This window comes from Enhydra lutris, unplaced genomic scaffold (genome assembly GCF_002288905.1).
Source record: "Enhydra lutris kenyoni isolate GAN:26980312 unplaced genomic scaffold, ASM228890v2 scaffoldscaffold6, whole genome shotgun sequence".
Taxonomy (NCBI): Eukaryota; Metazoa; Chordata; class Mammalia; order Carnivora; family Mustelidae; genus Enhydra; species Enhydra lutris.
Genome location: NW_019154090.1, coordinates 122,457 through 146,065, shown reverse-complemented (window position 1 = coordinate 146,065; position 23,609 = coordinate 122,457). Strand labels below are relative to the sequence as shown.

Genomic DNA, 23,609 nt, shown 5'->3' with positions numbered 1-23,609 from the left:
CCACCCCCCACACACTTAACACACTCACCACGCTTACCACCCCCCACCATCACCAATATTATTACTATTAATTCAGTCAACAAATATTTATTAAGCAGCTGTAATGTCCCCAGACCTGTTCCTTGGGTACAGCCAGACCACATTAGCTCCTCTCCCATTCCTGTCACCATTTCCCGTCTCTATCCCCAGACCACAACATGGGCTGTGACGGCTGTTGATGGGCTCTTATAGACTTTGGAGCCCTTAGAAATCTCTGGTGTCTGTAAGGCCAACCTTGTAGTCCGTGAAGGGTCTTTAGGAAGACTTGAAAGGGAGGGAGGAGGACAGGCTCTTTTTCGTAGGAGTCCTACCTCTTTGATCCCATGTGGAGTCAGATGTGTGCCCTGCTACCCTACCTACCCAACTTCTCCAAAGCAGACCAATCTTCGGGTCTGGAACCCTTTTGTGTGTGCTGGAAGGACTGTTTGCTCCCCGGCTCCATGCCCTTATGCTGGGCCCAGGAACCTGCATTTTAACAAGGGCCTCAGACTGGGTGCTCCTCATGGTGGCAATAAGAAGGCCCCTGGGCTTTGCTGCCAGGTCCAGCCATGGGCACTGGATGAAGCCTTCCTTTTCCCTGTGCTCTCTGCAGACACACCAAGATGAAGACGGCCACCAACATTTACATCTTTAACCTGGCCCTGGCAGACACTTTGGTGCTGCTGACACTGCCCTTCCAGGGCACTGACGTCCTCTTGGGCTTCTGGCCGTTTGGAAATGCCCTGTGCAAGACGGTCATTGCCATCGACTATTACAACATGTTCACCAGCACCTTCACCTTGACCGCCATGAGTGTGGACCGCTACGTAGCCATCTGCCACCCCATCCGAGCTCTCGATGTCCGGACGTCCAGCAAGGCTCAGGCTGTCAATGTGGCCATCTGGGCTCTGGCGTCCGTTGTCGGTGTTCCTGTTGCCATCATGGGCTCGGCGCAGGTCGAGGATGAAGGTCAGGGGCGGCCCCCCTTCCCCGGTGCTCTTCTTGCCTGGGTCGCAGAGGGTCCTTCCCGGTCCACCCACACTGACCCTGGTTTTCTCCCTGCAGAGATCGAGTGTCTGGTGGAGATCCCCGCCCCACAGGACTACTGGGGCCCTGTGTTTGCCGTGTGCATCTTCCTCTTCTCCTTCATCATTCCCGTACTCGTCATCTCCATCTGCTACAGCCTCATGATCCGGCGGCTGCGTGGCGTGCGCCTGCTGTCCGGCTCCCGCGAGAAGGACCGGAACCTGCGGCGCATCACGCGGCTGGTGCTGGTGGTGGTGGCCGTGTTCGTGGGCTGCTGGACGCCTGTGCAGGTCTTCGTGCTAGCGCAGGGCCTGGGCGTGCAGCCGGGCAGCGAGGCCGCCGTGGCCGTCCTGCGCTTCTGCACGGCGCTCGGCTACGTCAACAGTGGCCTCAACCCCGTCCTCTACGCCTTCCTGGACGAGAACTTCAAGGCCTGCTTCCGGAAGTTCTGCTGTGCCCCGGCCCTGCGCCGGGAGACACAGGTGTCCGACCGTGTGCGCAGCATCGCCAAGGACGTGGCCCTTGCCTGCAAGACTTCTGAGACAGTACCACGGCCCGCATGACTAGGCGTGGACCTGCCCATGGTGCCCGTCAGCCCGCAGAGCCCATCAACACCCAACACAGAGCTCACCCAGGTCACTGCTCTTTAGGCTGACACCCAACCTGGATCCTGGGCATTGCCGGACTTGCGGACTTCCGCGTGGCCTCAGAGGGCCTGGTGACGTCATGGGACAGGTCAGATGGTAGCTGCCCTCCTCGTGCATAGCAGAGAGGGGACCCCTGCCACGAGTGTGCCCGGCCAGAGCCCCTGCCAACACCCTAACCCTCATGGGACTCTGCTGGCCTCTCCCCCACGGCGCCCTGTGGGCTCTGGGTATGGGCACACCTGGAGGTGTGACAGCAGTGTGCCACCTGCTCCCTATGCCATGTGCTCTCTGCGGGGGGTCCTGCAACCCCTCCTTGGGGTTTGGAGCTGCCGGTGAGGACTTGCCTGGGCCTCAAGTGCCGTCACTTCCCTGTCCCCCACGCCCGCCTCTGAGAGGCTTCTGAGGGGCTTTTCGCTCCCGAAGCACAAAGAACCGTCAACCACAAATGTGGCTGTCTGGGGTGTGGAGGTGGCCTGGAGGGACAGTGGGCTGCTCGGTCGCCTCACGCCACTTTGTCGTTCTGGAAACAGCCCCGGAGTCCTGGTTTTGGCTGCACAGTGCTGGAGGGGAGGGGCGCTCTGCTGTGCTGTGTCCCTGGGTCCTCCAAGGCTCTCTTGAAATCAGAGGTCAGCAGTTTTGCGGCCAACAGGCCCTTGCGCCCTGTTTGGACCCTGGTGGACCTGGAAGAGGAGTTGGCCGTGGGGACGGACTCTGCTCTGCCTCTCTGGCGACCGGCCCCGGCATCACTGACAAACCTCCAGGGGTCTGTGGGGGGGGCGGGCGCTGAGCTTCCCGCTGCCACTGTGAGAATGGTCTGGAGCGGGAACACCATTGCCGGGGAGGGGGCTCCCCGCTGTGGTCCCCGGAGGAGCACCCTTCTTGCTCTGTGGTTAGGAGCTGCCGTCTGGCGAATTTGCAGACACTCTCTCCTGTAGATAAACTATGGAAATCCAACACTGAAAAGACCATTCCGCCTCCACCCATGAGCTGAGCGGCGGACCTCAGCCAGGTGGTCTCGGGCTCCTGCAAAGAACAGGAAGCACTGACTTTGGGCTGGCTTCTCCTGCTTCAGGGAGCCCCAGCTCTGTGGGTTCGTTCCTGGGGGGGATGGAGCCGCCCAGCTGGGGCGTTTTCGTGACAGGCCGAAGGACGCGTGCTGGTGGGACATGTTGCTTCGTGTATTTATGCATGCGACCAGTGTCATTTCCCCCACACAGAACCAACCCTAATCTTGTCTCCAGGGGTCATTGGGGCCACCATAAACCCCTTCCCACTGAGCAGGTGTTTCTGACTCCCGTGGGGTGGGGCCGCTGGGGTAAGGAGTCCTCCCACCTGCTCTGGGCTCCTCACCTGCCCAGGCTCTGTCTTCATGGGATGGTACCCTTGGAGACTGCGAGGCTACAACTTCCAGAAAGTGTGATTTCGTGATGCGTTGGAGGTCTGTTTCCTTTCCTTCAGCACAAATAGCTTCTCCTTGAACAACCAGCTATGGCACCTACATCCTGCCCCTGTGGCTAGAGGCTCCCTGCGGGTCGGGGTGGGGTGAGCTCTTCCCACGGGGCCCCATGTTTCTCTCACCCCACTTAGTCCCAGCAGACCCCTCGCTGCCCCAGCCCTCTCCCCCTTCCTTGAGCAGACCCAGCAGAGTTTTGGAAGATGAACAGACAGCCTCCATTGGTGGCCCTGAGATGGGGACATGCCTCCGGCTCTGGTGTGGACCCAGTTTGGTCCAGGTTGACCCTTGGGGTGGGTGACCCTCTCAGAAAGAGGGGTGTCAGAGGGGGTGGTGAGGGCAAGCTTGGGGGGGAAGTGTTTGGCCCCCGCAGAGGGGCCGGTGTGCGGTTTCACACCAACCTTAACGATGGGCACTTGGCTGTTCAAACAGACAGTTAGCATCAAGGGGAAGTTTGGGAATGAGGGGCCTACAGCAGCGGGTACCTGGGGAGTGCTGGGGAGACTGTGCGGTGGGGCGGGGGGAGCGCCGGTGGTGGGGGTACCCTAACCTGCTTGCCCTGCCCTACAGGGGAGATGGGCCCTGAAGGGTCAGGTGCATTGACTGGGGTGAGGAGCCTGCCCCTGCCGGCCCCCCCTCCCCTCCCCTCCTGTTCCCACGGCTTCTCAGGAACGCAGCCCCTGCCAGGGTGGCTTGGGTGCCCTGTTCCCTCACTCATTTGCACCTGCTCACACCTCAGATGGCTGTTGAGAGCCTCCGCTCCTCTCCTCAAGAAGCTTGCAGGGACGGGCGGTGCGGAGGCCGTAATGAGGGCTGCAGCTGGCAGAGGAATGACCGCACTGCGGGGAGCAGGACTCAGAACCTTCCAGGGAGAGATGTGGGTGTGAGCGGTGGTTTAACAAATGTCCACAGGTCCTGCGCATGGGCTGGGCTTGGGGACTTGCTCCTAATGAACAGAATGTGGCACGCTGCCTCCAGGACAGTCTTGAATGGCGTCGAGGCCTCCTCTGGCCTCTCCCTGCCCACCTGCTCGCCCCCTGGGGCCAGCCGCCAGGTAGTGACGATGCCCCAGCAGCCCTGGGGGGAGTCTGGGTGGTGAGGACCTGAGGTCTCCTGCCGCAGGCCGTGCGAGGGGACCTCCTTGGAAGCAGCACCCGTGGCCCTCGTCCAGCCTTCAGGCGACCAGAGCCTCAGCCGCAGGCCTGACCCTAATCTCAGGAGAGTGTCTGAGCTAGAACCATTCCAAAACTGCTCCTGAATCCTTGGCCCACGGGAGCTATGAGACAAGGTTTTAAGCCGATAGATTCTGGGGAAGTTTGTTACATGGCCACAGATCGTGGTGTTGTCAAGGAAGAGAAGGGGGAGAGGGTGTGTTTGAATTGTATCAGGCTGAGAGAGGAGAGGTGAGAGGGATGCGTGTGGGTCTGAGCTCCGAGGACACATGTGACTAGAGACGCTGGAGTGTATGACAGGTAGTGGCCATGCACCGTGGGGTGACCTCATAGGTGGTGAATGGCGGGTGTAGCGTGGCAGGGGGACGGACTGCTCGGAGCTCCCCGCTGTGAGGACGACAACCGGTTTGGGCCCCGGGAGCTCTGGAAGATATCGAGAGGTGCCAGTGACCCCGGGTAGCACGGCCTGAACCCCAGGCATAGAACCAGCTGGGAGCCATAGGGCCAAGGCTGGGGATCCTGGTCAAGGCCTGCTAGGGCAGTTTCTGGGGACTTGTCCCCCCTTCCCAACTCCTGGAAGAAAATGGTCTCTGAGTGGCCAGCCCCTCAGTGTCCCCACCCTGCCCCTGGAGGCTCAGCGTGGAGCTCCTGCTGGAAGAATCTAGGCCCCAGGCCACACCCCAGGGAAAAAGGGGTCCAGATGCCAGCCCATCCACGTAACAGATATTCTTTCTAGACTGTGGGTGTCCAGAGGTCCTGGCAGAAGGGCCCTGGGTCCTAGAGCAGGATTTGAGGGGGCCACAGGCTGAGACATGGAGGACACAGAACGGGTGTGGGCCACAGCGGCGGGGGGTGGTCAAGAGAGGGCACAAGAGGGGCACAGGTTTCCTGGTGAAATGCCACCCAAGTTTCCAGCGATGAGCGTGGCCTTCTTTGCGACTGAGTCTGTGGTTTCACAGTAACACGTGGCTTTCCTGTCCCAGGTGTTCCCACTTTTATCATCTGTTTGTACTGTCTTGGGGGGAGCCAGCCTGAGCGTCCCCTCGAAGAGATCACAGTTTGGGTTTCTTTCCCTCCAGATCAGGCTGTCAGAGAGGATGGGGAAGGGGCATCCAGGAAGGTTGGTTGTCTGTGTTTCTGCCGGTGAGTAGAGTCGGGATGTCTGCTGTGCCAAGAACTTTGGCCAGGGTCAGATTGGTGGGGGTGGGGAGGCAGGACTTGTACCCCCGCAGCCTCTCACCCAGGGGCTGTCCAGGTGGCAGACATGGACAGGGACAGGCTCACGGTCGTCTCTGCAGGTGTGGTGGCTAACCTTCGTAGTCTTTCTCTCTCTGCATGGAGAAGGTAGTGATGGGATGTGAGCAAGTGGAACGTTCCTCCAAAGTGACAGCACTTGTCCTAAGATATCCCGGGGCGCTGGTGGAAGGGGTGCTCAGGCTCCTGGACACCGGAATGTGCTCTGGAAGGTGTTTTGGAAGCTTTCACCCAGGAAGTGTAGAGGAAAGCGTTGGGACGGGAGCTGGCACAGCTCCTTTAGCTCCTGGGCTGGAGGCTGGTGATGGCACAGGAGATGCGGATGACCGGGGATGTCTGGGGCAGGTGTGCGGTCAGGGTCATGCCGGAGGCCAGGTGGCAGTGTGTCCAGCAGAGCAGACCCGCGGCCAGCACAGCCAGAACCAGGCCGGTCGCCTTCTGCTCGGCCTTGCCCAGAGCTTTGGTTGTGGAGGGCGGTTGCGGGGCCCACGGCCGATGAGGCAGGTCCGCACCTAGCACACAGAGGGCGCCACGAAGTGCAGGACCAGCATGTGGATGCAGCCTTGCACCGGCTCTCTCAGGCTGTGGGGAGCTCAGCCCGCAGCTCGCGGCCTGCAGCTCGCTGCTGTGGATCACGGCAAGGACACCATGATGGTGACCTCGACCCGGACACAGGCTGATCTTTGCCCAGGAGGGTGTGCTGGGGCCTGGGCGGGACCTTGTGGCGGCCAGCATCCCCGGGTGGTGGTCCACACTCACAGTAGCCAGGAGGTAGGTGCTGGAGAAGAGGATCTGGCGGTGGACAGCTGGCACCCGTTTGCAGAGCGGCTCCCTGAAAGTCTGGGGCTGCAGTGGTCGTCCCGTGACGAGGGCGGGCAGCACCAGCATGAAGAGACTGACGGCAACAGCCAGGTTCAGGATGGACACGTGGGCCACCGTCCTCCTGCTGGGCCCCCTCAGGATCATGTGGATGACAGCTGTGTTGCGTGTCGGCACCATGGTGTGGATCAGGGAGTACACGGCCGGCAGCAGCTCTCAGAGGCCTTGGGCCTGGTGCCATCATCCCGAGTGTGGTTGGTGCCTGTTGTGGCCTGAAAGGGGGAGCCTCTGCTTTCGAGGGGACCCAGCCCAGCAGCCTGCATCCTGAGGTGGGACCCCGGGCCGGTTGGCGGTGCCTGGGAGTGGGGAGGCTGGGTAGGGACCTCCTGGGGCTGGGTTCTGAGAGGCAAAGAGACCTTTGGTCTTTGACTCTTAGCTTAGCACAGCAGCCCCTCACGCTCTCCGGCAGAGGCCATGGCCATTTTGCCAGGGTTGAGGACACACGGAGTCTCTCTCCGCCCTCCCTGTCCTGCTCCCCACCCGCGTGTAATCTACATGGGACCAAGGTGGTGTCTATGCAAACACACCTCCCAGGCTCACCGCTGCCCCCTTCAAATCCAGGGGTCCTGAAGCCAGAGCCCTCCCAATCACACCCCTGTGGGACCACTGCTCTTCGCCCCACTGACCTGTCTGATGACATGTGACCAGAAGTTGGTGACCCCGGTGGTTGTGTGCAGGAGGCCAGTGCTGGCTGGGGCAGGAGTGGTGGAGGGAGGTGAGGCCCACCGACGGGCTCTCGCCAGGGTCCCTGTCAGCTCTCTGCCCTCTGGGGAGCTTTTAGGACCTGCCTGGGCAGCAGCCTCGGTGCGGCTGGCTTCCCAGTGAGTCTCCAGCCTGGTGGCAGCACAAAGGAGCCGTGAAGGAGGGAGGCAGACCCGCTGGTTGACTTGGAGCTCTAGGAAGCAGTGGGGGCAGGAGCTGTGGTAGCACCTGTCGTCATCCCCAGGGTCCCCGCGGTGCTCACTGGCCTGGGTGGATTCTCCAGCCAGTGGCCCTGGGGTGCGTGTGTGTGTGTGTGTGTGCGTGCGTGTTCCTGTGTGTGTGGGGGCTTGCAGCACGGGGTCTCTGGAGTGCCCAGGCCTGTTGGCAGTTGGAGGGGGCCATGTCTGCGTGCCCCACTGAGCACATCTATGCCTCCGTCTGTGGGTCTCTGTGGACTTGGGCACCCTTATCTGTGCATGTGCAAGTGTGTACGTGCGTGCATGCGGTTTCTGGGGGAAGCTCTGTACCTGTGTTTAGGGGGCTTGGTATAGGTCCCAGCTGCATGGAGGGATCTGAGGGGTCTGGATGTCTTTGTGTGGAAGCAGAATTTCTTGCTCACAGACAACCCAACTCCTCTCTCTCTCATCGTTTTTTCTTGCCGAGAGAAGAACATGTACGTGGGCAGAAACCACACAGGCGGTGGATGTCTGCGGAGAGACGTCTGCCTCTCGTCCATCTCCTGGTCCCTCCGTGAGCTTCCCGCTGCCACCAGCCGCTCTCACAGTCTTGTTCACTGATACCCAGACCACGGGGTTGCTGCAGATCTGGACGGTTCCTCTGCATGACTTCTGCGGAGACACGGCTGCCTACAGCCGGCACGGGGTCTCCCCACCCTCCCCACCTGCCTTCTCCCCTCACCAGCGTCGCAATCTTGTGTTCCCAGGGCCTGAGTCAGGACAGGAGCCCGGGTAGTTGCCCCAGCACCCCGAGGCCACCAGGCCTGAGGCCGTGACCAGGGCACCAGCCTCCCATGCTGTGGGCCCAGAAGGGGGCACAGCAGGGTGTGGGGGGCCTGCAAGCCTCCCGCCGCCGCCCTAGGGCTGAGAGCCTGCACCCAACAGGGGACTCTCCAGGCTAGACCTGCTGCCTGTCCTGGAGGACCCTGAGCTTCCCCAGTGGGCCTTCACTCACCTTCCTGCAGGAAGCGCGGGCCTGGGTCTCTGGTGCGTGTAGAGCCCTGTAGCTAGAACCTCGGGGCAATTTACTGTCCCACACGAACACCCTCAGATTTCACAGATTTTTTACAAAAAGGTGTGTTTATTTATTTGAGAGAGAGCCTGTGAGCAGGGTGGAGGCAGAGGGAGAGGGAGAGTTTTTTTAAGCAGACTCCGTGCTGTGTACGGAGCTGTCGCCGGGCTCAATCTCATGACCCTGAGGTCACGATGCTGAGATCATGACCCGAGCTGAAACCAGGAGTTGGACGCTGAACAGACTTCACCCCCTGAGGAACCCCAGATTTCACAGATTTGAATGAGGAGATTCTCTTTGAGACATGAGGGAGCCCTGTCCTCCCTGCTTCTCTGAACCCTGGGTACCCAGGGCGAGGGAGGCTCTGTGGCCTGGGTGCGCTCCGGGCTGAGAACCAGCAAGGCCAGGGCCGGAAGTGTGAGGAGAAGGCTTGTGGGCGGCTCCTTCCTACAATCTGGGGCTGGACTTCTTGATTTGGGGATACCTGTGGGGGGTGAGGCTAGGGTTATTTCACAGTTCCTGAATACCAGACACAGGATGGAGAGAAGGTCGGGGCCTAGGGTATGCACAGCCCCATTCCTCTGGCTGTATGGCCTGTGTTGGCAGGTGTGTGGGCTGTGCCGAGTGGCCGGCCACTCTGGGCTTGGTTGTGGGCCTTCCCCGGGAGGGGCGCGCACTGGGGTCCCCGTTCCCTGATCACCTTAGGAGGGGCCCAGGGCTCTGTGTGCCCTCGGGCCAGCGTGGAGCCGATCGGTGTCCTGTCTTGCCCTGAGCACCAGTACTGGGGTGGGGGTTCTTCCCAGCAAGGTCTGCCCCTGAGGGCACCTTTTTATCCCTCCTGCTTTGCCCCCTCGTGGCAAGACACCAAGCACCACCCCAAACTTTCTCTGGACCTGGTAGTTCCAGGCAGGTCTTTCTCGAGTCCTCGGGAGGGGGAAGAGCCTGGTGTCAGAAGGAGAAGAACCCTCACGGGGCTCCCTCTGAGGCTACTCTGAGTCAGGGTTTCACCCCGCCAGTGTCTGGTGGGGTCTGGGACTCTGAATCCTTCCCAGACTGGCTCTCTGCTCTCCTGAGTCTGTCCTGGGGGCTGGCCTGGCTTCCCCTCAGCCTATTACATCTGAAGTGGGATGGGGAGTGGGAAGAGGGGAGGGTGGGGAGCCCAGGGGCAGCAGGGGCTAGAGGAGAATGGGGGTCCCGGCTGTGGGTGCCCAGGACCCCCGGGAGCCGGCTTCGGCCTGGCAGGGGCAATGACTCCCAGATGCTTCTTCCTAGCCTCAGAAGCCCCTCATCTGAAGCCCCACAGGGACACCGTGGCCCAGGGCCCCGAGCCCCAGCCCCGACTCGCCCAGCCCTTCATCTGCTCTGTGGGCTGGTCACTGGGGAGTGTCAGCCTGTGGAAATGATTTCCATTTTCAGAAATGAGTCAGGTGGCGCACTTCCCGCCTGTGGAGAGGAGCCCTAGAGGAGGGAGCCGTGGAAGGTGGTGTGTGTCATGCTAGGTGTTGGTGAGCGTGGGTTCGTGCATTGCTGGGTGCGACTGTTCACGTGTTTGGGAAAGCAGATCCAGAGACCCCAGGGGCGGTCTTGCCCCCCAGAGCAGAGCAGGGTAGGGAGGGGCAAGGCCCAGCGTGGCAGGCAGGGAGTGTCAGGACCCTCGCAGATGCAGAGCAGGAGGGGAGGGCTGGGGGGTGGGAGAGAGGCGAAGGAGAAGAGTGGGGCTGGGCAGGCTGGCTCCCCGCTAAGTGTGGGGCTCGGCCAGACGCCCTCACCTCCATAGCTTTATTCTCACGGTCCTTTGTGTGTGGCGGTCACTTTCCACCCTGACTAAACCGGTTGACTTGGGTCTCCGCACACGCACACGCACACGCACTTATGCACGTGCACGCGCACACTGATACAGGCACCTGCAGACACGTGCACAGACACACGGAGACACGGAGACACGCGCTTAGGCACGCCCTGTGCAGGCGGGCCTGGGGGGTGTGGGGGGGCCATGTCCTGCTGGCTGGAGTCCAGGCCTGTCCCTTCTCCTGCCTCCCCCTCACTGGCTCACCAGGAGCAGGGACAGCCTGAGCTTGAGGCCCCTCAGGGGAAATGCTGCTGAGAGTGCCTGGGTCTTGGTGGCCCTCAGTGGGTAACCGGGGAGCATATCTCACTGGAAATGGGCAAGTGACTCAGGGCCCATTTCCCTACGATGGGAACCGGGTTCTCCCTCTTCTCCAGGGAAGCAGAGAGAGCTCTGGGTTTAGGAAACAGAGGGGGGCTCCTCTCCCACAGGACTCCCTCCCTGGCCCTGGGCACCCAGCTGCCTCCCTTCCTCCAACAGCCTGGGGGCCCTGAGCTGTGTCCAGGAGGACGACATGGCTCGGGGGTTCCTGAACCTGCTCAGGGAAGGTGAGAGAGGCTTGGGGTCAGCCAGACAGGGGTCCCACAGGGGCTTTTGCTCAGTCTGCTCTCACCGACCCCCACCCCGTGGAAGGGAAGCATCAGGACAGCCGGAGCTGTGGCCTAGGACGAGGCTATGGGGCAACAGAGCAGAGGGCCTTGCATGTGTGTGTGTGGCGGATAGAGGGCCACGGGGGTGGGAGACGCCTGTGGGGAGGAAGGGGCCACGGGCTTTGTCTGCCCTACCAGGGGTACTGGCTCTTGTCTGTGTGGAAGTTTGGAGGAGGGGAGGATGGTCCTGCCGGGTCCTCAGAGGGAGAGGGTCTGGGAGGTGAGGACCAAGGAGGCTGGGGGGTCCTTTGCAGGAGCCCTGCCCTGGGGGTCTGTAGGGGCAGCCAGGACAGAGGACAGGACAACATCCAGAGTGCAGCTGGCTGTGGGCGGCACCAACCCCACCTGAGGCCTCTGGGAGGCAGGGTTTGGGGCAGCGTCGGCAGGGCCTCGAGGCTGCTTGCTCATGGCCTGCTGGGCTCCGGCACCTGCCCTGCCCCCGTGCCCATCCCCTGCCCCAAGACACAAGCTGAGAAACAGCCAAGCAGGACAGAGGCCGATGGCCCCCAAGGCAGCCCAGGCCCTTCTCAGCCTGGGAGGCTCGTTGAGGCTGCTGCTTCCTGTCCCCAGAAACTCGGAGCGGGAGGGATGGGGGACTCACGTGGAGGTGCAGCCGCAGACTGGAGGGCTTCTTGGCGGTGACTTTTCCCTCCTTCCTGCCCAGCCTCCAACAACCAGAAACAGGCCCTAATGGGTGGGACCTGGGGGCCTGCCTGAGTTTGTGGGTTGTCTCCCAGGTGGGCTTGGTGCACTTGGGGAAGGCAGTGGAGGGGTGTCTGCTCCCGGCCTCCAGCAGAGCTTCTGTGGTCCCTCTGAGAGCCCGGGGAGGGCAGGGTGGGAGGGTGCGGGCCCCGATGTGTCTCGGGAGGAGGGGTCACAGGCATTCCCGTGTATGTAAATATGCACGTGGGGGTGGGAGACCGTGGATGTGTCTTGACACCCTCCACCTGGGCCTGGAGTGGCCCAGCACCCTGGGCCAGAGAGGGACTCAGGAACAGGCCATCCGTCTGCACATTTATGCCAAAGGTCAGTGGGCAGGCAAGGCTGGTCTGGGCTTATAGCATTCCTGCAGAGCCATGATTCAGGCCAGAAGGCCAGGGCGAGGGAGGACCTGGAGGTGGACAGGGCGCATCCCTCCGTGTGGGGCTCCTGCCACACAGCTCAGCTTGGTTCTGGTCCCTGGGAGTGTGGGTAGCGGCCACAGGTGTGGCCAGATGTGCTGACCTTGAACCCGGCTCTCTGTGAGCCGGTGATGCGGGGGTGGTGGGAGGTTGGAGGAGTGAGGCCAGGGTGACATGGTCCTCCCATCTCCCAGGGCCTCCCCAACTCCCGGGCAGGGGAGGACAGACCGAGCTGGCAACCAGTAGGGCCAGAGTGGTGGGTCCTGCTAGGCAAGGTTGCTCATTCGCTTACCCTTCCCACCTGCCTGGCACAACCCCAAGCTCAGACGATGGAGCCCGGCCTGAGCCTGATGGAGAAGCTTTGCTGACCCTGGGGCCCTGTACCAAGTACACTGCCCACACTGGCCCCACAGTGCCTGCTGTCTTCACATCCAGACAGTGGGGTGCGACTGTCTGGGATGGTCCCCGAGGCTGGGCACCGGCGAGGGGCCGTCTCCGGCGGGAAGGGCATTGGTGATAGGGCCCGGTGGGCAGGGCAGGCCTGGGGCCCCGGGTCCCATGCTCGCTACCCCCCCTCCTCCTGCACAGGTGCTGGCGACACGTGTGAGCTCCCTGGCCTGTGTTCACGGCATCTCGCTCGGCCTTGCTCATGCGCGCACGTGACTGGTGGAGACTTTTCTATGCCCCACTCTGGGTCAGCGCGCGGCCGCAGTGCGTGTTCCTGCTCCCGAGTCTTCCCTGTCCCCCTGGGGAACATTTTCCAGGGTTCCCACCCCCACCATCACCTTCTCTTCGGCCTCCGCTGCTGGTGCACGGTGGTGGAGACCAGCGGGCCAGGTGTCTATCCAGCTCCGAGGCAGGGGGCACTGTGGGTGCTGGGAGGGGGTTTGAGGGGCTGTGCCTGGGTCCCGGGGAAGCACTCCAGAGTTGGGGGTGGTGTGGGCAAGGGGGCAGTGCTCAGCTGGGGGCCGTTGGAGCTGGCTCCGGCCTCTCCCTCTCAGTCCTTGTCCTCCGTACCAGCCCTGTTGTTTGCACCACAAGTTGGTGTCAGTTGCTGAAGGAAGGGTGCCCTGGGAGTGGAGGGGGTGCCTCAGCCTGATGACCCCCGCCACGGCCCTGCCCTGCCTTGGGCCTCCTGCTGGTGGGGCTGCCCTGGACTCCACTTTTGGTTCACTGGTCCCTCTGCTGGCCCAAGGGACAGACACTGATACTGGCGTGCTGTGCATGTGCCAAGCCCCAGACTGAGGGCTGAGCCCCGAGGAGGCTGCCACTTAGGTTGGGCTGGGCCAGGGCCTCGGTCCAGGGCATATGGGGGGCCTCTTGCTACTACCCTGGCAGTGGTCAGGAGAAGGGGCTGAGGCGGGGATCCCCAGACCCAGCTGAGGACAGAGCAGCGCTGGGCCAGCCTGGGGATGGGGGATGGAGAGGGTGAGGGGCCCGGATGCCCAGTGTCAGGGCAGAGGCTCTGGTGCAGCTTTGTGGCAGCCTCCTGCCCAGATCAGGGTTCCCTTCTTGGATGCGGAGTCCCTCCAAGTGCTACCCTGGGGCTCTGTCTCTGTCCTGTTACTGGACTGGAGGCCTGTGGTGTAGTTAGTGTGTCCTCGGGGCTCTGTCTAGACAGCAGGTCTGGATGTCCTTCCTTACCCGGCCTCTTCCTGAAGCTCCAGGAGCTGCCAGGTCTGTGTGCCCCACACCTGCCCTGGGTGAATCAGCAAGGGCCCAGCTCCCACCCACCTATAAGCTTTCCAGTCGCCGTGACAACCCTGTCCAGACAGGTCACACCTAGTGTCCAGGTTGGCTGTGCCCTCTTAAGAGCCTGTGGCCCTGTGGCTTTCAACATCCCACTCACAGGAAGGAGGGTGACCAGCCCCCCTCTCCCAAGAGGCCCTCTCAGATTAGCTCTGTACAACCTAAGAGGGGCAGCCATTTCCCCCAAGGCTGGGGGTGACGGGCAGGATCCCCTCTATCTCCTAGGACAGGTGGGCTTTGTGCAAAGCAGCCCAAGCCTGACACCCAGTGGCCGGTTCTGAGCACTGCCGGAGAGAAGACAGGACAGCTGGCCAAGCACGGTGACCCCAGCCCTTGGTACCCTTCCTAAAGAATAACTTGGACAGGCCCTAAGGAGGTCTTAATGGTGGGACCCAGGCCTGGTGACGGGACTGCTTGTGGTTCATCCAACACGTTCGTGAGCGTCCCGGTTGGGGGGGTGCGTGTTCCTGAAGATTCAGGGACACGTAGGTCTCACCCCCTGGTGACCATTCTGGGGTGGTCTTCATCGTGCTAGTGGCCTTTGATGCATCAACACTGGTGGGGTTACAGGGCTTCCTAGAGAGGTGGCGTCTTGGCTGTGCTTCTAGGGCTGGGTCGCGGTACCTGGGGAGGGAGGTGGAACACAAGAGGGAGCGAGCGAGGCTGGAGATGGGGAGGGGTGAGGCTGAGGGCAGGCAGGGCTGCCGTGAGAACATTAATGGGTCTGTCTGTGGGCATTGGGGCTGCAGAGAGTTTCAGGCAGAGGAGGAATGTGTCCGCATTTGTGTTCCGAAGCAATCATTCTGGCTGGTGGATGGGAGGTGGACAGAGGGCTGAGGATGGCCGTAGGTGGCCCCTGGGAACCGGAGCCTCTGAGACTCCAGGCTGGTGGTGGAGGGGGCCCGGGCAGTCAGGGCCTAGGGACAGGCTGACTTGGAGGGGAGCTGTCAGGTCAGGTACAGAGGGGCCCACGGAGAGGGGCCGTGTGTTGTGTGTGTGTGTGCGCAGTGTGTGGCGTGTGCACGCGTGTGGTGTATACACTGAGCATGGCGTGTGCACCCGTGTGGTGTATACATGGTGTGTGGCGTGTGCACGTGTGTGCTGCACATGCTGGGTGTTGTGTGTGCACGTGTGTGCAGCGGCTGGAGTTCTTCTTTCTGCCTCTGCTAATTTTTTCTCTACTTGGTAACCAGACTGATTTTTCTAAACTTCAGTAGGATTATGTCATTTCTGTCTCTAAAATATTTAAGAACTACTCATTAAATTACTTGCGAATGAGATGATGTGATGGTGTTTGGGATTTGCCTCAAGATCGTGCTGTCGGTGTGACGTACAACGTCCGGCGCTGACCTTCGTTAGAGCTCAGCGACAAGCGTGGGCAATCCTGGTGTTTTTACTTCCGTGAATGCATGGAATTTTGTCAGGAGAAGCTGTAAGTCAAAAGACTTTGTAACGTCAAAAAAAAATTGCTGGGTGTTCTGTTGGCTCTCCCTTCCAGATTTTCTGTCTTTCATTATCTTTGAACTATTTTACAGTTCTGTAATTGCAGAAAATTGATTGCAACGCAAACGTTTCTTGTTCATTGAAATGCAAATTAATTTTGTCTGGTGGAAAGCAGCTGATGGTTGCTCTTTGGGTAGTGACCAGTGGTGCATCTCCCTAAAATTCGGTGATGGCCTGTGTGTGCGTTTGTGGTTTGGGTTTCCCTTCGAAGTGGGTTGTAACGGTTTTTTGGTTTCTTCATCAGTGAGTGTTGTGGGTTGAGTTGTGTCCTTAAAAAGATCATGCTGAAGTCCTAAACCCAGCCCCTGTGAATGTGACTTATTCGGAAGTTAGGTCTTTATAGATGTGATTAGCTGAGATGAGGTCATGCCGGAGTCAAATCCTTATTGGAAGAGGGAAATTTGCCCGCGGACACGGAATGCACAGTGAGAGTGCCGCGTACATGCCGGCGGGCCGGGAGACGGGGCTGATGCCCTGGAGGCCTCGAGGCTGGGAGAAGTGACGCAGGTGCTAACCCAGAGCTTCGGACAGCGTGTGTGGCTGACAGCTCGGTTCTGGAGTTCTGGCTCCCAGAACTGTGAAAGAATAAGGTTCTGTTGATTGCAGCCCCCTGAGGACCCCCATCTCTCCCCGTCTGAGGCCAGAAATGCGCATCTGGAGCTCCGTGCTGCTCTCACTGCTGAGCTCTTTCCCTCTCCCGGAGCCCCAGATGGAGGAGTCAGGCCTATAGGAGATGAGGTGGTGGAGGGGGTCATGGAGATCAGCTTGTACTTTTTCTTAAAGGCAGAGGGAGGCATTTGGGGGAAAAAAATGCAAAAGACAAAAAAACAAATCATTCTAAAAATGTTCAAGAATAAAGTTTTGAAGGTAAACTCATGATCCTTATGTCCAAGGTTTTGTTTTACTTTCTTTCATTTTTTTTAAAAGATTTTATTTATTTATTAGAGAGAAAGAGTGAGAGCACACAAGCAGGGGGAGGGAGAGAGGGAGAAGCAGGTTCCCCGCTGAGCAGGGAGCCCTACTCGGGACTCCATCTCAGGACCCCGGAATCATGACCTGAGCCGAAGACAGACACTTCACTGCTGAGCCCCCCAGGAGTCACCTTAGTCTGAATGTCATGAGTTCTAACTCCTGGGGCCTAGAGCAGGGTGCGTAGCTAAGTGGGTGACTTGCTTCTGGAGGCCCGGTCTCACCCAGGGGAGGGCAGGGGTCGGGTCTTGAAAATGGAGCCTTAGGAGTCTGTCCTGGATTGCTGACCCTTCACCCATCCACTCACCAGTGACAGTGGAAGTGGCTCTGGCTGTCGTGGCTCCAGACGTATGCAGGTGTGTGTGTGTGTGTGTGTGTGTGTGTGTGTGTGTGTGTGTGCGTGCGCGCACGTGCTTGTAGACACAAGGTGCAGGCACCCTGGGACCCAAGCCCTGGGGGGTGAAATGCAGGTGCATCGCAGTGTAGACACATGGGGGTGGGCACGCTCTGCTCTGTGCGCTGCAAGATGGAGGCGTTGGGGGTGGTGCAGGGAGGACCGTCTGCCATGTAGATGCCCACAATGTAGACCCTGGGACCGAGGTTGGCCTCGGCATGGACGGTGTGGGCCGTCTCAGCACACCGCTGTTCTGAGGCATCTGGCTGGGCCTGGAGGTGGGGTGAGGGGCCACGAGGGCCGTGGCTGGACGACCCACCAGATGAGGCTGAACCTCAAGCTGGAGCCCCAGTCCGTGCACTGTGGTGGGGTCGTGTCCTCTCTGACATCCCGAGGGGACACTTGTCACTGTTTGTCCTCGTGGCCCCCAGCCCAAGCTCTGTCCCGGTCGAGCCCTGAGGCCCTGGGGGGGAGGTTGTCAGGCCACGTTTCTCTCTGGGGTCCTTGGGTCACTGGTCTTGGTCCACAGCCATGCTGGAAAGGGCCCAGCACTTTCTGCACTAGCCTCTGGGGCTGGTAGCGACCTCAGGACCCCATTGTGCAGGCAGGGCAGGGGGCCTGAGCCTGGGCTTTCTTTACTTGTTATTTTTAAAAAAGACTTTATTTATTTATTTGAAAAAGAGAGAGAGAAAGAGCACGCATGGGGTGCGGGGGCAGAGGGAGAGGGAGAAGGAGGACCCTGGGTTCATGTGTCACCCACTGAGCCACCCAGGGGCCCCTCTTTCTTCATTTTTAACTGAAGCCTGACCAGCACACTGATGTGTTCAGACCCGGTGGCCCCGTGAGCCCCTACAGAGAGCCCCGGATCACCCAGAATGTGGCCCCGGAGTAGGAGCTCCCCAGGTTTTAGCCGGGCCCCCAGCCTGAGTCTCTTCCTCATCTGCCAGACGGCGGCAGAGTCTGCTCACGTTTGCCTGGACAGCTGCCTAGAACCCTTGGGGGAGGAACCCCATCTGTGGGGAGCTGGGAGTTGGCAGAAGCTCCCAGGAGACTCTCAGAGGGGCGGGCATCCAAAGGGAGGGCTGATGACTCTTGCCCCAGGCCCTGATCTCCCAACATTCAGGATCACTTGGGGGGCCCCAACCCCAGGCCCCAGGGTCAGAACCTCTGGGATTGGCTACAGGACTGGGAATTTAAAAAGGTATATATAAATATTTTAATACATTTTTTTTTTTCTTTTTGGAGGAGGGGAAATAGGTTATACACACAGATGTTTCAAACAGAAAAAGGCACAAGGGAGGGTCGTGGTAAGGAGGAAAGCTCCCCTGCCACCCCGCTTCTCAGCCACAGAGAGCGATCAGTTCTGCTCCTCCACACACATGGAGCTCCTCCATGGAGCCTGTCCACGTGGCCCACAGAGCTGCCTAGCTGTTGTGGATGGACATTTGGGCGTTTCTGACCTTTTCTTTGTGGACAGTGGCGCCAGTGATGTCTTGTTTCAGGCTGGGCTCCTGGTGGTGCTGGGCAGGAGTGCACAGCTGGAACTTCGAAGGATCTGTTGTCGGGCTGCCCTCCTCGGAGCTGGCCCCGGGCCCCGGTCTGCAGCAGTGCGAGGTGCCCCATTCGCTCTCTCCCCACGGGTCTGTGCCAAGAAGCCTTTGGATCCTGGCCAGTCTGAGGGGTTTGAGAGAGAAGCCCCGTGGTTTGAGAGTGCATTTCTCCCCTAGGATTCAAGTTGAACAAATTTTCATATGTCTAAAAATTATAGTTTCTCCTTCTTCTTCTTCTTTTTTTTTTTTTTAAAGATTTCATTTATTTATTTGACAGAGAGAGATCGTAAGGAAGCAGAGAGAGAGGGGGAAGCAGGCTCCCTGCTGAGCAGAGAGCCTGATGCGGGACTTGATCCCAGGACCCTGAGACCATGACCTGAGCCGAAGGCAGAGGCTTAACCCACGGAGCCACCCAGGCTCCTTGAGCCCTGAATTTCTAACAGTCAAAGCAAGCATTCAAGGAACTATCAAAGCAAAGCACCAAAAATAACTGTTTTAAGAATTTGGCTTTTAAGAAAAATTTTTAAAGATTCTGTTTGTTCATTTATTTGAGAGGCAGAGGGAGAGGGAGAGAATCTGAAGCGACTCCGTGCTGAGCACTTAGCCTGACCCACGGCTCGATCCCACGACCTTGAGATCAGGACCTGAGCCGAAACCAAGAGTCGGAATCTTAACTGACGGAGCCCCCCAGGCGCCCCTTGGCTTTTTTCCCCTCAAAGTGTGCAAATAGTCATCCTGAGGAAAATTACCAGTGTTTTGGACTTTGCTACACCAATTTATAGTTTAATATTGTTGAATTTTATGTCAAGAAACACAACTTTTGGGCAAGGGCTTGACCCCTTGCTGAGTGGATGAGGGAACGCGGGAGCAGCACAGCGCACTCACGGGCCTGTGGGTCCTCCTCTGGGAGGAGGCTGGGGTCCCCATTCACACCGGTGGCCTCCCCCGCACTGCCCATTCCCACGACCCTGCTCCATGCACAGCCCAGCATCACCCTCCCACCACCCCGGGGAGGCCCCGAGATCTCAGTGGAGACAGCCCGGTGCTGGAGAGGCCAATCATGGCTTTGTCCAGAGCCCCCCCCCCCCCCCCGGCCCATGGTCAGCTCATCCCACACAGACCCATCTTCCCCTTGGCCTCCAGAGCCTCCTAACCCCGATCCCGTCTTGTATCCTGGAGGCTTGGTCCAAGTCCCCTGGGAGCTCCTCAAAGAGCCCCTTCCCGAGTCTATGTGTTGGTTCAATAGCTGGTGTGCCATCTGGGCTAGACATGCCCAGCGACCAGCCTGTCCCACTCTTCCTGTCTCCCTCGGCCCAGAGCTGTGGTGCACGTGCGAGCCACCTGCCTCCTGGCCGCTGGCTGAGGGACCTCGCAGGATATTGGAACTCGGCTGTGTGTTCTCACCCACAGGTCTCAGCTCCTGTAGGGCGGCCTTCTCTGGGCCCTCTCAGGTCTAAGGGCAGACCCCACTTTACCCCAGGTGGTCCCCCTGCCCACACCTTAATCCCCTTATTCAGCTCTCCTCAGTTTCCCAGCTGGAGCGTGACATGTGTCTCCTACCTGGACCCTGATTGACACAGACCTCTAATTTGCATTTTATAACAAAGTAAATCCTAAATGGACCAAAGATGCAGACGTTTAAATAGAACCATAAAAGTACTAGAAAAAAGCATATGAAGAATATTTTGAGCTCGCAAAGCCCAAATTATAAAAAATTAATCATTTCACGCAGTAAAAATATTTCTACAAGGCAAAACTACTTTAAACAAAGACAAAAGTCAAATGAAAAATATTTGCAAGTATTTAGGGATTTAGGGATTTTTGCCTCACTGTGCAAAAAGGCCATACAAATCAGTAAGACAAAATCCAACAACCCCCCCAAAAATGGGTCAAGAATTAAATAATTTATAGAAGAAGGAGAAACTAGGGGCACCTGGGTGGCTCAGTGGGTTAAGCCTCTGCCTTCAGCTCAGGTCATGATCTCAGGGTCCTGGAATCGAGCCCCGCATCGGGCTCTCTGCTCCGCAGGGAGCCTGCTTCCCCCTCTCTCTCTCTGCCTGCCTCTCTGCCTACTTGTGATCTCTCTCTCTCTGTCAAATAAATAAATAAAATCTTAAAAAAAAAAAAAGTTCAGGGCTTAGGTAGGTGGGGTCCCTGTGGGTGGAGCCTGGACTGTGCAGACCTGGGAGAGGTGAGTGGGAGTTCGGGTGCAGCTCCGCTGCCTAAGGAAGGGCTTGGTGTGGGAGGAGCAGGAGCCAGAGGGTCACTGAGGCCGGCAACGAGCTGGGCTCAGGCAGCAGCACCAAGGTGTTCGAGGGGTGGCCCCCACGGTCCATGGCTAGGTCAGAGGGGGACGTTGGGGAGAGCTTGCAGGATATTCCTCTTGGGGCACCTGGTAAAAGGGGTCCGGGATCCACAGAACGTCCCCGCCCCACAAAGCTGTCGGTGCAAGGGCAGAGAGGCTTTGCTAGTGGCGGCTGGGTCTGGGGACCCCATAGGGGCCCAGGCAGGTACAATGTGGAATGGGCCATGGGGCTGACCTGCTCCCTGCCTGACCCTCTGCTCCGCCACCCTGGTTTGCTTGAATGAGGGGTTTCGGGGACTCTCAGTTTAAAAAATCAGGGCTGTCTGGAAAGCCTTGGCGAGGCAGCCATCCTGCCCGTACGTCTTTGTTCTTGGTGTGGCTGAGCTAATGGGCAGCTGTCCCTGCATCTGAGGGCCGGGAGCCCTGCAGGAGAGAGGGAGAGAAGCCAGGCCAAAGTTTCAGGCTGCTTCCCCTGCCCCAGACCAAGGGGGCCATGGATGGAGAGGACAGCCCTGTCCACCACACCAGCCAGCTCACGCATGATGTGTCCAGCCTGGTCCTGCTGGGCTCTGCTGGGACTTGGGCCATCTGAGACCCTGTGTTTCCCTGCTCCTGGCAAAACCCTCTGGACACCCTGGGTCTCGCCCACCCTACCAGTCCCTTGGTGGCTGTGACCCCAGCATGTGGGGGAGACAGGGAGGGTCGCCAGGGCTCTGCTCACCTGGAGGGAGGTCATTTCTCCTTGTCTGTACAAGGCTGGACTGCTCTGTATTTTCATGGCAAATTTGTTTTCTGAGCCGTTGTTGAAATTCTGGAGGCAGAGAAAATGCATTTGCTCCATCACCTTTCCGGATGTGACAAGTCCTATAAAATCTATTAAAGCCTTTAATGAAATCCCTGCTCAGAGCGGCTCTGTGAATGAACGTGGAATCGGAATTTAAATTAAAATGTTGTTTTTGTAGTCTGCAAGCTTCGCCTGGGAAGGAATTAAAGGGACCGTTCACCTTTCTACCATCACGCTCAGGCTCATGGGGTAATTGTGCTTGGTGGGCCTCTGACGGGGTGCTGGGGGCCTTCCTCTGACCCGTGGCTGGGCGAGGCATGGGATGGCATGGCCTTGGCTGTCCCCACCTCAGGCCCCACCGGAGATGCCCCGTGGAGGGAAGGCAAGGTGCCCCTGGGGGCCAGGAAGCCATTTAGGACTGGAGATAAATGTATTTACCTACAAGCAGGGGCAGTGTTTGTGCTCAGACCCCACACTCTGGGGGGACAGACAGGCCTGGAAGATATGTCTGTGGCCCAGAAAGGAGAGGGAGACCAGGGATGGGGCGTGGAAGGGCTGGGGCGGGACAGACAGCCACAGGGAATGGTGCTTGGGGAGGTCTGCGGGGAGCCAGCAAGGGGGTGTGGGGCCATGTCACCGGCTGGGGAGGAGGCACCCTGCCTGCGGGATCCCTCCCCACCTCCTAGGCACCTAAGTCCTGCCCTGTGGACCTCAAACACGTTCAGCAGTCTGTCACTGAGAAACAACCGCCAGGCGTTTCTCCCCCATCTCCCTTCACGGCCCTGCAGGGGCTGCGGCCCAGAGGTCTTCTGCCAGTTATCCCCTGTCCCCTGGCATGGCTGCCCAGTGGGACAGGCAGATAGACACGGGGAGCTCATCCAGCCACCTCAGGTGGCATGTGCACGGGACAGCATGGGAAATTGCATTCAGGACTCCGAAAGGGGCTTTTCTTCCTTATTTTCCAAGTTGGAAGCACCATCTCATTCCTTCTATGACGAAGATGGATTCTTAAGAAACACCCAACACATGTCTCCATCACGTCGCAGGAAAGCTGGGGGAGAAGTGGCAGTTCCTGGACGGAGCCCCCAGACCCCACACCATGGGCAGGCCCGGGGTCAGGGTTAGGGTGCAGAGGGTCACAGCCAAAGGAACGTGGGGAGCCCCAGCTGGAGGCGGAGGTTTGTAAGGATCGCAACCAGCAAGGGTTACTCCCAGAAACATGGAAGCGTTTACGAATAATAAAACAATCGCGGCCAAACAGAAATGAGAGGCAACAGGGCGTTGCAGGAGTGGGAATGGAGCAACGGTTTCGGGGCCTCCTGTGCTGCTTCCATCTCTCCCCGAAGAAGGGGCCCTGCGGGGCTGAGCTGGGTACGAGAAGCAGGACAGCAGGGTCCTCACAACCTACCGGCGGGGGCTTCCTGAGAGCGAAGGGCGTGACGCACAGCTGCCCGGCACGGAGACTGCTCTGGGCCCAGGGGTCCTTGGCAGCAAGACCCAGGGGAAGCCCCTCCTGCCCTTGAAGACCATCCTGAAGTCCTGGGTCCCTGGCCCCCAAACCGGGAACTCGAGGGTGTGGTGCCTCCTGCGTGTCCGTGGGGCTGTCTCTACAAACTCAAGCTGCAGGAAAGGCACCGAGCCACACTCGTCACCCAGAAAACACAAGTGGCCGGTAGACCCTCAGATGCCTGAGACAAGTGAGCTGAGGCTAAGCTGTGGACCCCATGCGGCAAGACAGCTACTGGCCTGAGCCCTGGAGACATGGGCCTGAGGCACCCGTGTCTCCCGCAGCTGCTGGGGTCAGCGAGGCGCCCAGCAGCAAGGACAGGGGTCACGAGAATGTACTGGCCACAACAAACCAGTGGGCCTGTGTGCCGTTCGTGGGGCACACACACATGCGGCGTACTCGTGTGCCCTAACCCACATGGGTCCGAACCACCGGGTGGGCTCTGAAACACTTCCAGAATGACAGTGAGCAAGGAAAGCAAGTCGCAGGAGGCTTTGTTGTTCGTGATCGCTCGACGGGATCTGCGAAGAACGTTGTGCGTCGTTCTTGGACGTGTGCGTAAGTGGTGCAGCTGAAAGCGTGCAGAGATGACACAAACCAGTATCTGAGAGACTCCCTCCAGGAAGGATGCTGAAGGCCCAAGGGTTTCTCCTCATCTTTGTTTTTGAACATTTTCATGCTTAGGAAAACCCCCAAAACGTACTATGGGAGATGATGACAAGGCAGCACGCAGAAGGGCGTTTACCCCGGGGCGTGGGTGGGTGGAGGAGTGGGCAGGTGGGGGTGGGGCTGGGCAGGGGACTGTGAGGGTCCCAGGCAGAATGTTGTAGCG

At 59.4% G+C, this 23,609-nt stretch overlaps 2 protein-coding genes across 5 annotated transcripts in view; one reads left to right on the top strand and one right to left on the bottom strand.

Moving 5' to 3' along the window:
- LOC111141565 (opioid related nociceptin receptor 1) overlaps nucleotides 1-2,774 on the top strand; it is a 6,653-nt gene extending 3,879 nt beyond the window's left edge. For all 4 annotated transcript variants that reach the window (XM_022494203.1, XM_022494202.1, XM_022494200.1 and 1 more), the window contains 2 exons: nucleotides 632-987; nucleotides 1,084-2,774. In XM_022494203.1, the coding sequence (XP_022349911.1) occupies nucleotides 632-987; nucleotides 1,084-1,607 (880 nt within the window). In that variant the 3' untranslated portion in view covers nucleotides 1,608-2,774. The remainder of the gene's footprint in view (nucleotides 1-631; nucleotides 988-1,083) is intronic.
- A 2,974-nt stretch (nucleotides 2,775-5,748) lies between these two features.
- On the bottom strand, nucleotides 5,749-6,712 carry LOC111141390 (neuropeptides B and W receptor 2). The gene is given in 3 exon segments (XM_022493901.1): nucleotides 5,749-5,810; nucleotides 5,813-6,619; nucleotides 6,622-6,712. Coding segments are annotated over 3 exon segments (960 nt in total).
- Between the last annotated feature and the right edge of the window lie 16,897 nt (nucleotides 6,713-23,609).